Raw genomic sequence first — 12,756 nt, 5'->3', positions numbered from 1 at the left:
ATTATTCACCTTCCTTCTTCACCCACCACTGTGCATCTAGGCCATCACCTCGGCCTAGCTTAAGATCTCCCCATTCCTGGAAGTATCCAAGGCCAGGCTGGATGAGGCTTGGAGCAACCTGGGATAGTGGAACGTGTTCCTGCCCATGGCAGGGGGTAGACTGAGATGAGCTTTAAGAACCCTTACACATCAAACCCTTCTCTGATTCTGTGATTCTTCAGAGCAGGAACTTCATTTTTCTTCGCTTCTAAAAACCTCTCCTGCCTCTCCAATCCATTGGAATTTTTCCCACTGTGAAAACTTAAATAAATAAGGAATACAGGACTAAGCTCTCCAAGAAACATCCATCCTCCACCAAAACCCTACAGATAAACTGGGCATCCATGGGATAATAAATGAAAACCCTGCAGATGAGAATTTGATTAAAATGAAACAAAATAAGAATAAAAACAAAAGTAAGGACAGTAAAAAAAGAAGCCTTCCATGAACACAAATCTGCAGCAGAGCTTTGCCAGGATTGGTGATGTTTAACATAAATACAAACAGACAGGAACAAAGCAATAATAAACTCTGCTGGTAAAAAAAGTTATTATTTGGTGAAAGGGAAACTGAAAAACTGCAGAAGGAACCTGCAATGATCAGACATGGACAACAGAGGACAAGGAAAGGTGTCCCTACATGTACAACAGAGCACGGTGGGGAAATACACACAAAGTTCTCCAAAAATTAGGATGTAAAGACAGTCTGAGGGCACATCCCCTCCTACAAGGCAAACTAAGGTACCACAACTGAAGGTGGCAAGAGACATGTTCAAACAACAACAAATTAAAAAACACTCATTGAGGATTGTTAAAGATACCACCCAGGGATAAAGAAGTCTTTTAGCTTCAAGAAATTATTTTTAACAGAATTCTGCTTAAAAAAAAATACATCCCACTCTTCCAAAACAACCCCACAACCAAATTTCCACATTGCACAGCTGGCCATGGCCTTATAAAGGCTCACAATAATGACAGAGAGAATCGTGAATCCAAACAACTGTCACAGGGTTCCTCCTGCCTCTGTCTTCACATCTGCAAGAGGTTTTGTATAAATATCTGCACTGTTACTGTCTAAAGTCCAATTCCCAGATAATTTAAATAGCATTTATTAACCACTGACTGTTGACCTCTTCTGAAAATTAACAGTTCTCAGGAGTTATCAAAGTTCTCATGCACATAAGAAAAACAAACAAAAAAGTATCTACAACTAGGGTTTGCAATTTTCATTGGGGTTCTAAAAGCCAGGCCATGGAATTCAAAAGGGGAAAGTTTATTTGCTGAGGCTAATACAGAACCCCCTCTATTCAAAATATGGGGAATATGCTGGTAAAAATGCCCTTTGTCTGTGCTCTTGGATCATGTCCTAGAATTTGATGGTCAACTCTCTTATTACTGTCATTTAACAAAAACCTACAGTTCTCTAAATACACACATACTTAAAATTCATCTAGTTCTTCCATCTACCAGAAAATATTCATTTAAGCAAGGGATTTCCTCTTGAAGTCACTGAAGAGGTGATGCATGAGGTTGGGATCTCCAGGGCAGGGGTCTCAGCTCTGCTGCCTTTCCCGGCGCATTTCCTCCAGCGCCGCGTTCTGCTGCCGCAGGGTCTGCTTCAGTCGCTTGATTCTTTCTTCCCGTATCGTCTCCTCCAGGTCTGGGGGAGCCATAGGGAAAGCATCATCTCGGAAAGAACCTTCCAGAATGGAAGTATCCTCTTCAGAAGTCACTAAAACTGAAATCCCTGGGTGGGTAGTGTCACTGTACCGGAGGAACGTGTCCTGCTCCAAGTCCCTCTCTTGGGACACTCCGACGAAGCCAGTGGGAACACTTGGCTGTGCTGGGGCTGGTGCAGGTGAAACACTCCTGTTACGTGCACTGGAACTTGAGCTGGTGATTTCTAAACTGGGACTTGTGGCTGATTTGATTGAAGTTCTCCTCCTCTTGCCACTGTCTGACAAAGGTGAGGATTTTATTTTCCTTTTCCTATTCAAATCGTCTTCCAGATCAACAATTATCTGCAGTTAGAAACAGACAAAATGCACTTCTGTTAAAGTTGGTATCAGTTACATTATAACACCAAGTTCTCTAAGCACAAATTATAAGTTATTTGTTGCAAGCTTTTTAAAATTACTGCCTGGAAGAAGTTTCTTTCAGCAAAGGAACAAACATATTTTTGTGTTTGATGTTTTTCTAGCAAAGATTCCCAGTTAACAATTCCAGACACTGAATTCCTTCTTTAGTCAATGCTGCATGTCTGCCTTTCCTGGCCTCATCCATCATCTCCTGTGGCTGTTTAAGTTAACAGTACTGCAAGACAAAAACTTTCTAATTTGATGGGAAAGTTCAGTGTAGAAAAATTCTTCATGTCTACATTTCCAAAACCTCAATCTGAGGAGTAATGTCCATTATCAGACTAAATTCCTCATAGATGCTTTATTATTTGAATCATGGAATCACATCCTGGTTTGAGTGGGAAGAGACCTTAAATCCCATTCCATTCCACCCCTTGCCATGGGCAAGGACACCTTCCATGAGACCAGGCTGCTCCAAGCTCCATCCAACCTGGTCTTGCACACTTCTAAGGGATGGGTTAATGCTAATGTTAAGAGCAGCCATGGATCTGCTCGATTATTAGCACAAAATTAGTAAACCTGAGAAAGTATTTGAGTTGAGTAGAATCACACAGAAGAAAATGTAGCTGAACAGAAATACTTAGATAGATAAAATCCTTTCCATGCATTAACATGGAAGTTCTTCCATCCAGAAGTACCCAAACAATGATGAAGTTTGTAATAACATTTGTAATTCTAAAGATTGGACAGATCCACAAGTAAATTTCTTTTCATTTCAAGTAAACCCATTCCTCTGCCTGTACCCACTGCACTGCTAGACAAACATAACCATCTGCAGAGGCATAAATATAAATCAGGATCCTGAGGTCAGGTCCCTATTCCAACAAGGACCATTAACATAGTAGTAGAGACAGTCTTCTCAAAAGCATTTGTTGCTCAAGTTTCCTCCAGCAGAACCCAAAATTGAGAATAAAAATTCCTAGAGGGTGCTTGAGTCATACAGAAATCTCAAACAAATTCTAGGAACAATTCTCATAAAGATCCCAACAACTCCTGACTCTCCTGGTGATTCCAGAGGTGGGAGGTTCCAAACACCCCCATCTCTGTACTGACTAAACATACACTGTTTTCTGAGTGTGTTTAGCACTGAAAAATCTCAGGTACCTTTTCTTTAACACATTCCTGATGATGACTCATTACTTCCACATCCAATGAGGATGAACTGCAAGACTCATTTTTCCTTTCCAAGCTGTCACTGGAACAAACCCCTTCTTCTGGATTCTCACAGAAGGCCCTTAATGGGACTCTTGTAAGGTAAACTCTCTCTTCCTTATAGAGACCAAATTTTTTCCTTAATTCCAAATATTGTCTCCAGTGTGAGTGCTCTTGGTGATTGATTTGAATAACCTTTCCCGATGAATCCATCTTTACACATTGCATCTGAAATACAGAAATGGTGAGAGAGCCATCAATCACTCTCTCACTATGTATCTATAAATAGATAACATTTAATAATATACAAAAAGTAAATACTAGAAAGACAGGTGAACATTTCTTTTCTCTGCCATTCTCCAAGAGCTACATTTAACACAGGTAACATTTGACACAGATAAACTGATTTTGATAAATTATATGCAAATTATTATAGGTCTAACACTCGTTATTTAACACCTTAAGTACACTGGAACATCCCAAAAGTGTCCAGGCCAACCAAAACCCACAGAAATAAAAGAAACAACAAGAGAATCACTTGTTCTACCCTTTCAAAGTACCAAAGAAAGAGGAGGGAAGAGCAAGTAGTGTCTTTACTCTGCAATCCAGGGCTTTGCAAATTTAGGGACAAGAACACCAAATTTGCTGAGCTATTTTTCACCAAGGTTAAAGCAAATGCTGAGACTCAGCATCACACAGCACTGAAGAAAATAAATGGTATATTTCAACCATTTTTCAGTTGACAAACAATCAAAAAACTACTTATTACAGTCTGTTGCAACAATTAAATGTCTACAATTTGCAAAAATACACTCAGCTGACACTTCTGTTCTTCCTGGACAACATAAACAAATTTCGTATTTTTTTTCTTTGGAGACAAATTCATTCTGGCTCTGGAGCTACTAAAAACATGATCCCCGATCCTGTGTGGGGAGTTTGAATGGAGGCTTACAACTTTTAACATATTTCCAACATTATGACCTTAAAAGAATATGTCAATTCAGCCATTAAGGATGTCAAGAGTTCCTTCTACCTGGCATGGACCCAGGAGCGAAGGAGGTGGACCGTCCCCACCAGGGCAGGGGAGGAAGGAAACACAGCTCCTGCCCATGGCTGTCAGAGCCTGGAGCTGACAGTGCCACACCAGAGCTGTCTCTGGAGGACAAACCCTGCTCTTCCAACTTATTTTCCTCTTGTGAAGCCACAAACTTGTCCTTCTCTACCCTACATGACCCCTACAGCCCTAAGGTTGTGCTGTAAGCATGTGGCATCAACATCTAAGAGCTCAAACCATGAACGGCCTCCCTGGAGTCCAGTTATTGCTGACCATTTATCTTGGGAGGAAATCAAAAGCCATCTTTCCTCTGCCCCTTTCTTTTCTATGCATTTCTCACTCGCACAATGCAAAATTATTGGGAAAAAGGCAATTTATTGACTAGAACAAATCTTAGAACAGCATTTCCAGGATACCTGGTTACAAAAATGTGTGACCTCATCAAGAGTCATTTTATCCACCTAAAACCAGGACCACAGAACCACTGAGCAGCATGTTTATGATTTATTACCTTTGGCCAGTCTTCACTGACAGCACATTCCTGCTTAGCCTGAGGTAACACAGCCCCTGCTGCTCTTGGGGAATGACTTATATCTTTGCCATTTTGCCACACACTCTCCTGCATCCCTACTGCTGGAACTGGGATCACTTCACTGCAAGAAACGTTCTTGGTGAAGGGCAAACTCTGTCTCAGGATAACAGTGGGATCCTGCTGATTAGCACTTGGTGTCAGCAGAGCTGCAGATGTGGATTGTAAGTCATTTCTTAAGCTAATTGGTGATGAATTTTTGGAAACTGTACATGGTTTTGGGTCTTTCTGAGACAGCACCACTGCTTTGCTTTTTGACAACACCAGATTCACCACTTTACTGGTTATTTTATTGACTTCAGTAGAATCAATTTGCTCAGGTGTCTCCTTTTTAAGTAAAGCATCAGAAGAGGGAGATGTCTGTTTGTCAGCCTGGGCTGACAGAACATCAGAGCCTCTTTTGGCCAATAAATAGACTTTCCCATTGTACATGACCAGAGCATTATCTTTTAAACGTGTGATTTTGGTTTGGCTTCCACCAGGACCATTAGAACAGAGTGGTAAAATATTTGCAGGGTTAACTTCTACGTTCTTCGTGTCTGACAAAGTTTTCAGGATCTTGGAAGCCACATTACTTGAAGACTTTACAGGGATACGACAAGCTGCTGAAAGCGGGGCAGTTTCTTGCACAATCCATTTCATGGGAGTTTGCTGGCACTGCTGCCCCTCGGATGTGACTGGCTCAAGAGAAGAACCAGATCCCTTCTGGGCAGCTGTCACTATCAGTGTCTTTGAAACTTCCGTGGCAGGTTGAGGGCAAAAGCTCTGCAAGTGCTTGGGCAGGACTTGGGAGGTTTTCACTGTGTTTACGGGGGACACGTAAATCACTGTTGGTGCTTTTGTACTGTCAGCCCCTCCAGACACATTGGTGGCTGCAGCTGCCAGGATTTTTTGCTGTATTGCAGGTGGCAAAAGAGACGCTGGGACAGATTTCACTTCTGCATCAGCTGGAATCTGCAGGTGGTGTCCGGAGGGCAGCATTGGAGACTTAACAGTCACTGGGAGTGGTTTGGTATTCACCACTGTGTAGGTTGGGCTGCTCTGGTGAGAGGAGCTCGTGATGGCCACGTTCTGCAAGGACACTCCATCCATGGGCACACAGCTGCTCTGGGCATTGGCAGCTGCATTTGAAATCAAGCTTTCCTTTTCAGAACCTGCCCTAGCATTTTCCTGCTTGTCTAATGTCCTCGTAAGAATAATCTTTCCAGGATTAGGAGGCTGAAAAATCGGTATCTTAACAGATGAAAGTGCAGCAGTATTGCCAATCTGTGTCTTGAAAGTAAGATGGACTGGGCTAGAAACATTTGCATTAGAATTATTTGGCATGGCTGGAGACTGAACTATTGGCACAAAGCTTCCAGAAGTTTTAGAAATGGGAAGCAATTTCAGAAGGTTTTTTCCATCTGGTCCCGTTGTCTGAATGACTCGGTACATACAGCCTGAAATGCTTAACAAAGAAAAGGGAAAAGAGAGAAAAATGAAAGGCAGTGTAAGTGAATAAGCATAGGTACTTTAATTCATGAGCATCAGTGAACTCTACACCCAGGGCTGAAGCATATTAACTCCTGGAAAATGACTGAGCTAATCTTCAGGAGCTTCCTACTGACCTACCCAGGTTTTCATTTCAGACCACCTCAGACTGTCTGAAAATAGTGTCCAACTTCAACACCCCAGAATAACAAGAAATGGCATCTTTTTCAGATTAAAAATAAGTTAGAAGACCCCAGGAAACACCTCACATTACCTCTGCTTCCCCTCACGGGGCCTTTCATTCTGAAAATGAAACCACTACCTCCCAATTTCCCAGAGAAGCCATATTCTTCCCTTTCCCACCTCCCTGTTACTACTTATATCCTTCCTGAGTGCTATGAACTATGAATTTCAGGAACACTTCAGGAAAATACAGGCAGAGTACTTGCAAGGCAAGATGAAAGCAGAAATTACTTCAGACACAACAAAGGAATTTGGAAGCAGGATGTGTTTATCTTGTGGAACAGGTGGCTCCTGTCCCTCCATTGCACCTGCCTGGCCATTCTTGAGGCAGATACAGACCACAGAGGTGGTTTGTCCTCAAAGAGATGGAAAACCCTCAAATACTACTGGGTTATAAACATTTTTGGGAACAGAAGTCTAAGTCTGGGAAGGAAAAGGCTTCAAAACCAAGGAAGAACACATGGAAACACTAGGGACATCTCAAAGAGAAAACAAAGATTTCTTGCAGGTGAAGGTAAGAACTCACCAAGAGACCAACAGATCTTGTCAAAACACAAGTCAGTTGGGACTGTTCCAAATGCCAAGATTTTCTGAGTCCATGGCAAGACAAAGAACCTTTTCCACTCCGGTGGAGTTTGTCCAAAGCAAGCTCTTCTGCAAAGAGCTCCCGGACTCTGAGCAGAACAATCTACTGCCCAAAGCACTGCAGAGACATGTGTGCGTAAACAGAGCTGCCCTCACTGGAATGAAGAGACCAAATCACTGGAAGTTGTTTCCTGACAGCAGATCCAGAGTGATTAACAGGCAGAGCTGCCAACTCTACCTGGAGTCACCAAGAGCACCAGCTCCATCCCATTGACCTCCTACATCAGTAAATGCCTTGGGAATACAAACATGGGAATGTTCCCAGTCCCATCCCAATGAATCAGTGCTGTGTTCTGCTTTATGTCAGGTAGGTTTGAAATCACCATTTTTTCTGTCTTTTTGGGCTTCTGACTCAGCTTGGAGCAGTGTCTGGGAGAGCTCAGTCCTGCCTCCCACCACTGTGCCTGCTCAGGAGTCAACCAACCTTTGCCTTTTTGCCTTTTCCCATCAAGTGAGAAGTCACAGGAATGCTCTTCACTCCCAAAGCTGGGCAGTTGCTGCTGTGGGTCCCACTCCCCTGGGGACTGACACAAACACCCCACTACTGACTGCCCAACACACAAAGGCATCAGGGACACCAAGCTTTCCTTGCTGTGACCTTGGAATTAACTCCCATACCTAGTATTTTGGTACAATGCCTCATTTCTAGTCACAATGTGTGAAAACTGAGATTTTTACATAAGGTAACAGCGCAGTGGGCAGGAAATTCAGCAGTACTTTTGTTTTTAAGGTACTGAAAATTAAAATATGGGCAATATATCACACAGTTCCTAATGGAAGCTGTCATTTAATGGCTTAGGAGCAAAATGGCATTGGATGCTTTGGAATCAGAAATGAGACTTGAGATGGACTAGCACTGACAGGCAACAATCTGACAGAAAACAGTTTTACTTAAATGAAGAGGAAGTAGAAATATTTGTGTGTTTGAACATAATTAAAGCAGAGAAAAAAGACTTTTGAAGAACTTTAAACCTTCTAGCACTACTGACAATGCAAATGAAGAACAGCAGCAGCTCCTAGACAACACTTTTTCTGTTCTGTGCTTTGAATCTCTCAACACTTCTTCCATAACTTCATGATCTACAAACTCAACTGTGCTTCTACATATAAGAAGTAAAGGCAAATTCAGAAGGATTTTTTCAGCAAGTCACACAAATGTGGAAGTGCTGAACAGAGAAACAGGCACTTACCTGCGCCCTCAACTAACTAGGGCTGCAAACTGGCACCAAGAAGAAACCTCCAAAGAGGCTTGTTCCTCCACCTGTCAAAGCAAGGGGACATTTCTAACTTTTGGGCAAGAGGAGGGGGAACAGACCAGAGGGAGAGGAAGCAAGAAAAACAGGGAGAGATGAGCTGATGATATATTTGCATCAATACGTTCCTCTGCCAGTTTGCAGTGCTCACCTCATTCCACCTGGAATCACCACTCACCTCGAGCTCAACGGACTTAAAAACTGGTTTTGACTTGCTACAAACAGGAACTTTAAAAGTAGGCTGGGGGGAAAAGCACCAGTAAAAAAATCTCATTTGCCTGAATTTCAGATCATTCTACTTTTAATGGTTACAGAACACAACTGTAGCTTTTTATCTCCATGAAGAAGAGCAAGACACCCAAAAATCATAATTGTCTGGGAAATAGCATTCTTTAACTTGAAACAAATATCAGGTATTTACATGTTTGGAGAATGACAAAAAGCTCAAGGATAGGCAGGAGAGAATGAAAAGTCCAACAAGATACCGAGAAGTGGAATTCACACATATTTACTCCAACAACAGAGGAAAGAATCACGGCAAATCTTTTAAGCTCTCTTAAGTTGAAAAGGCTTCTTTGCAACAATTTCACATCATAAAACTTTTCCTAGGTGATACAAAAAAACAACCACGAGGAAGTTTCATGTTACCAGAATAAAATAAAGCGCTGTGCACTGTCCCCATACATTTATGAGTGGTGAAGAGAAGAGTTAGAAATTGTTTTGCTTCAGTCTTCAAGGTTACTGCTTCCTAGAATTAATGAATCTTTAAAAATGTCTTAAGCAGAATGGAAAAAACTCCCTCAGTATTCCCTTTTTAGGGTGTTAGATTAATTTGGTTAAAGAACAGGTTAATTTCTTTTCCTAGCCAAAAAGAGAGAAAAAAAAAAAAGAAATCTGTATCATGCCAGGTTGTCCATGGGGATTTCTCCCATAGTTACTGAAGTAGAGTTTTCTTTCTCCTCTTCATCCTCCTTCACTTCCAGCCCGTAAGAATAAACCTCCTCAAGTCTCATACACCAACACTCAAAAATAATTGTGCTGTTATGATACTTTAGAAAGGCCTAAGGCAGATCCATAAACAAACCTTGAGGGAAATAAGCTCATGGAAGACCAAAAAATGGTGGACTGGAAGAAATCTTATTTAACATCACCAAAGAAATTATCAAATTCAATAAAAACAATAGAATAAAATTCTGTGACATTCACAGAGGGATCTGTCAACCAGATTACTTTTTTTTGACCGAAAAAGGAGATTTCTTTTGGTGAACAGTCTGTGTGTGGCAACACTGACACCTCCCTATGGATGTGGCATTAAGGATGGCAGGAAAGCCGAGAGAACAGAAAGACACTGGGAGATTTATTTCTTTACTTATTTCAAAACAGAAAAATTAAAAAAAAAAATCTACATTTCCTTCAGTTCACCAGAATTCCTGTTTTCTTGACCAGACACACCAGTTTTACTGTCCAAACTTCTCTTTCTGTTCATTACTCTAAGTAAGCAGCACAACACACAAAATACTGAGTATTCAAACATTCATCTTCTGTCCTTTATGCTTCCATTAAAAAAAACACCCACGGATTATTTTCAAGAAATAGGAATATTTATTTCTGCCAAATAAATTCATTCACCAAATCCAGTGCAAACACCAGCACATGATTCCCACATAAATCCTGACAGTGCCACTAAAAAATGCATCAGCAGAGACCAGAGACTGGCTCAATTTTCCTGCAAAGTCATCAGAAGGAACAATGAGCTACTTTTCCATCTGCCTTCACTCCCAACTGTTCCTTTAGGCACAACTTTCATCTACAAATGTGAATAAATAACCAGGGACTATGGGCCACTCCAGAGAACCAAAAGAATTAATTTTAATGGGTTCAGTTGGATCCAGGAAGTGGTAAAGTAACTATTTATTGTCAATTGGAAATGTGCACCCAGGGATAAAGTAAAATTAATTGATTGTAGTTGATACATATTTATTTTATACAGCTGCATTCATTCCATGGATTATTTAAAAATTGTAATAAAATAATAATAGTAATGATAATAATAAATACATAGTAACATATAATCTAGATAATATACAATAACCATAATTATTATCATCATCTAAAGGAAATCAAGAAATTGATGTCGAATTTGGAGGAATCCTGACCAGAATTTCAGTTTAAGCTATCTCATGATCTGAGGTTTTATCCTAAACCAGAAGCTTTCCATAATGGCAGAGAAAACACTTTCTGTTTGACAGCAATTGCTTCTGGGAACTCTTTTCATCCACTGTGTAATATTCCCTGGAGTAGAGACAATTGTGGATGTGCAAACTGCCAGGAAACAGCCCCTGAGCTCTACTATCAACCACAGCTCTCCTGATCCATGACCGAATCCTCCTCCGCCACAAAAGCTCGGGAGGAATCTGTGACCATCACAAACACCCAACGTGGATCCCACGGCAGCCCCGGGATTCAGTAACCACCCAGAACTCATCCCAGAACACACAAAGCACCCTGAGAACCCTGAGAGGCAAGGGAAGGTAGCAGAGCCAAAGCACGGCTGGGCCAGCTGAGCTCTGCAGCAGGAACGGAGGCACAGAGAGCTGGGCAGCCCGAGACTCCCTGGGCACAACTCCAGCCAGGACAGCCCAGCACAGGCACCTCCTCGGGGTTTGACCACAATGAGGGATCAGTGAAACTGACACAGAGAGCCCAGGCAAGAGAACGGGGCTAGGAAAGGGCTGCAGCACCAGGAACGGCTAAAGGAGCTGGGAAAGGGGCTCAGCCTGGAGAAAAGGAGGCACAGGGGGGACCTCCTGGCTCTGCACAACTCCTGACAGGAGGGGACAGCCGTGTGATGTTGGGCTGTGCTCCCTGGGAGCAGGGACAGGAGGAGAGGGAACAGCCTCAAGTTATGCCAGGGGAGGTTCAGGTTGGATACTGGAGAAAATTTCTTCAAAGAAAGGGTGGCCAAGCATCATAAAAGGCTTCTCAAGGCAGAGGTGGAGTCACCATCCGTGGAAGTGTTTAAAAAAATGAGTGGATGAGGCACTTGGGGATATGGGTTTGTGGTGAATGCGGCAGTGCTGGGGGAATGGTTGGCCTCACTGATCTTTAAGAGCTTTTCCAACGGAAATAATTCCGTGACTGTGAAACGTTCAATTCCTCTCCCATCCCCACTCCTTTTCCCGGCTACCTCCAGCACACCCCACCCTCACCGCGATGTGGCAGCAGTGACAACGAATACCAAGAGCCCCCGAGAGCAAAACACAACCAAAACTCAACCAAAATACATCCAAAACACAACCAAAACTCAAGTGGCGTCAAGCCGGAGACGACACCGCACGCGGGAGGAGCTGGAACTGCCCCCGGCCGCTCCGCTCCGCCAGGAACGGGAACGGGAAAAAGAAAGGAGAAGGGAAGGGAAGAGGGAAAAGGACAAGAAAAGGACGTGATAGACCGGGATAAGAAAGAGACGGGAAAAGAAGGATAATAAAGGAATGGAAGAGAAAGGAACGAACAGGACGACGCGCTCCCCGCCGCCTCCCGCCAGTCCCGCCGGGGCCGCCGCCGCCCCCGCCCTCCCGTCTCCGCCCACGGGTCCCGGCGGGCGGGGAGCGGCGGGACCGTACCTGGCGGGGCGTCCCTGCGAGGCGGAGCCCCGGGCCCGCCCGTACTCACAACTGCGGCCGCCGCCCCGGGCTCCGCGACATGGCGAAGCGGCCCCGCCGCGGCTCCGCATGCGCGTCACTTCCGCCCGCCCCGCCCCTGCCGCCGCCGCTTCCGGGACGCCGCTTCCGGGAAGTGGCGCCGCCCGGCGGCCGCGAGCGGCAGCGCGGGGATGGAGCTTCCGGTGCGGGCGGAAACGGGCGGGGCGGGGCCGGCTCGGAGGGCGGAGCCACGGGGTGGCCACGGGACGGCGCCACTGAGCGCGGGCGGGCGGCTACAGGGCTATGCAAATATGTGCTATAATGTATGCAACAGCAGGTGTCTGTCAGAGAGAGTGGAGTGAATACATGCACATGTGAGAAGCATTGCATGCTGTCAGTGAGCTCCATATGTAATATATGTTATGTAATATATAACATGAATAACATGAATAATAGCTCATCTAATATTATCATGATATAATTGTATAATTATAACTAATCATGGTAAAATAATAAATTGAAATTAAAGTCAT

The 12,756-nt window shown here is 43.5% G+C and overlaps 1 protein-coding gene across 3 annotated transcripts; it reads right to left on the bottom strand.

The window, feature by feature from the left end:
* Positions 1–571: 571 nt before the first annotated feature.
* Positions 572–12,357, bottom strand: LRIF1 (ligand dependent nuclear receptor interacting factor 1). Of its 3 annotated transcripts, XM_071450220.1 has the most exons (5): positions 12,206–12,318; positions 8,520–8,590; positions 4,894–6,418; positions 3,281–3,556; positions 572–2,059 (listed from the first exon to the last, which is right to left on the bottom strand). In XM_071450220.1, exons 3-5 carry the CDS (start codon positions 6,403–6,405, stop codon positions 1,592–1,594), a joined length of 2,256 nt encoding a protein of 751 aa, XP_071306321.1. In that variant the 5' UTR covers positions 6,406–6,418; positions 8,520–8,590; positions 12,206–12,318; the 3' UTR covers positions 572–1,591. The 3 variants fall into 3 exon arrangements, with proteins under 3 accessions (XP_071306321.1, XP_071306319.1, XP_071306320.1); XM_071450218.1 differs by lacking the exon at positions 8,520–8,590 and having other exon boundaries at positions 12,206–12,357; XM_071450219.1 differs by lacking the exon at positions 8,520–8,590 and having other exon boundaries at positions 12,255–12,334.
* Positions 12,358–12,756: the final 399 nt, after the last annotated feature.

Source organism: Agelaius tricolor, unplaced genomic scaffold (assembly GCF_023055355.1).
Source record: "Agelaius tricolor isolate 1412-34295 unplaced genomic scaffold, bAgeTri1.0.p SCAF_30, whole genome shotgun sequence".
Lineage (NCBI taxonomy): Eukaryota > Metazoa > Chordata > Aves > Passeriformes > Icteridae > Agelaius > Agelaius tricolor.
This window is presented reverse-complemented; position numbering and strand designations above follow the sequence as displayed.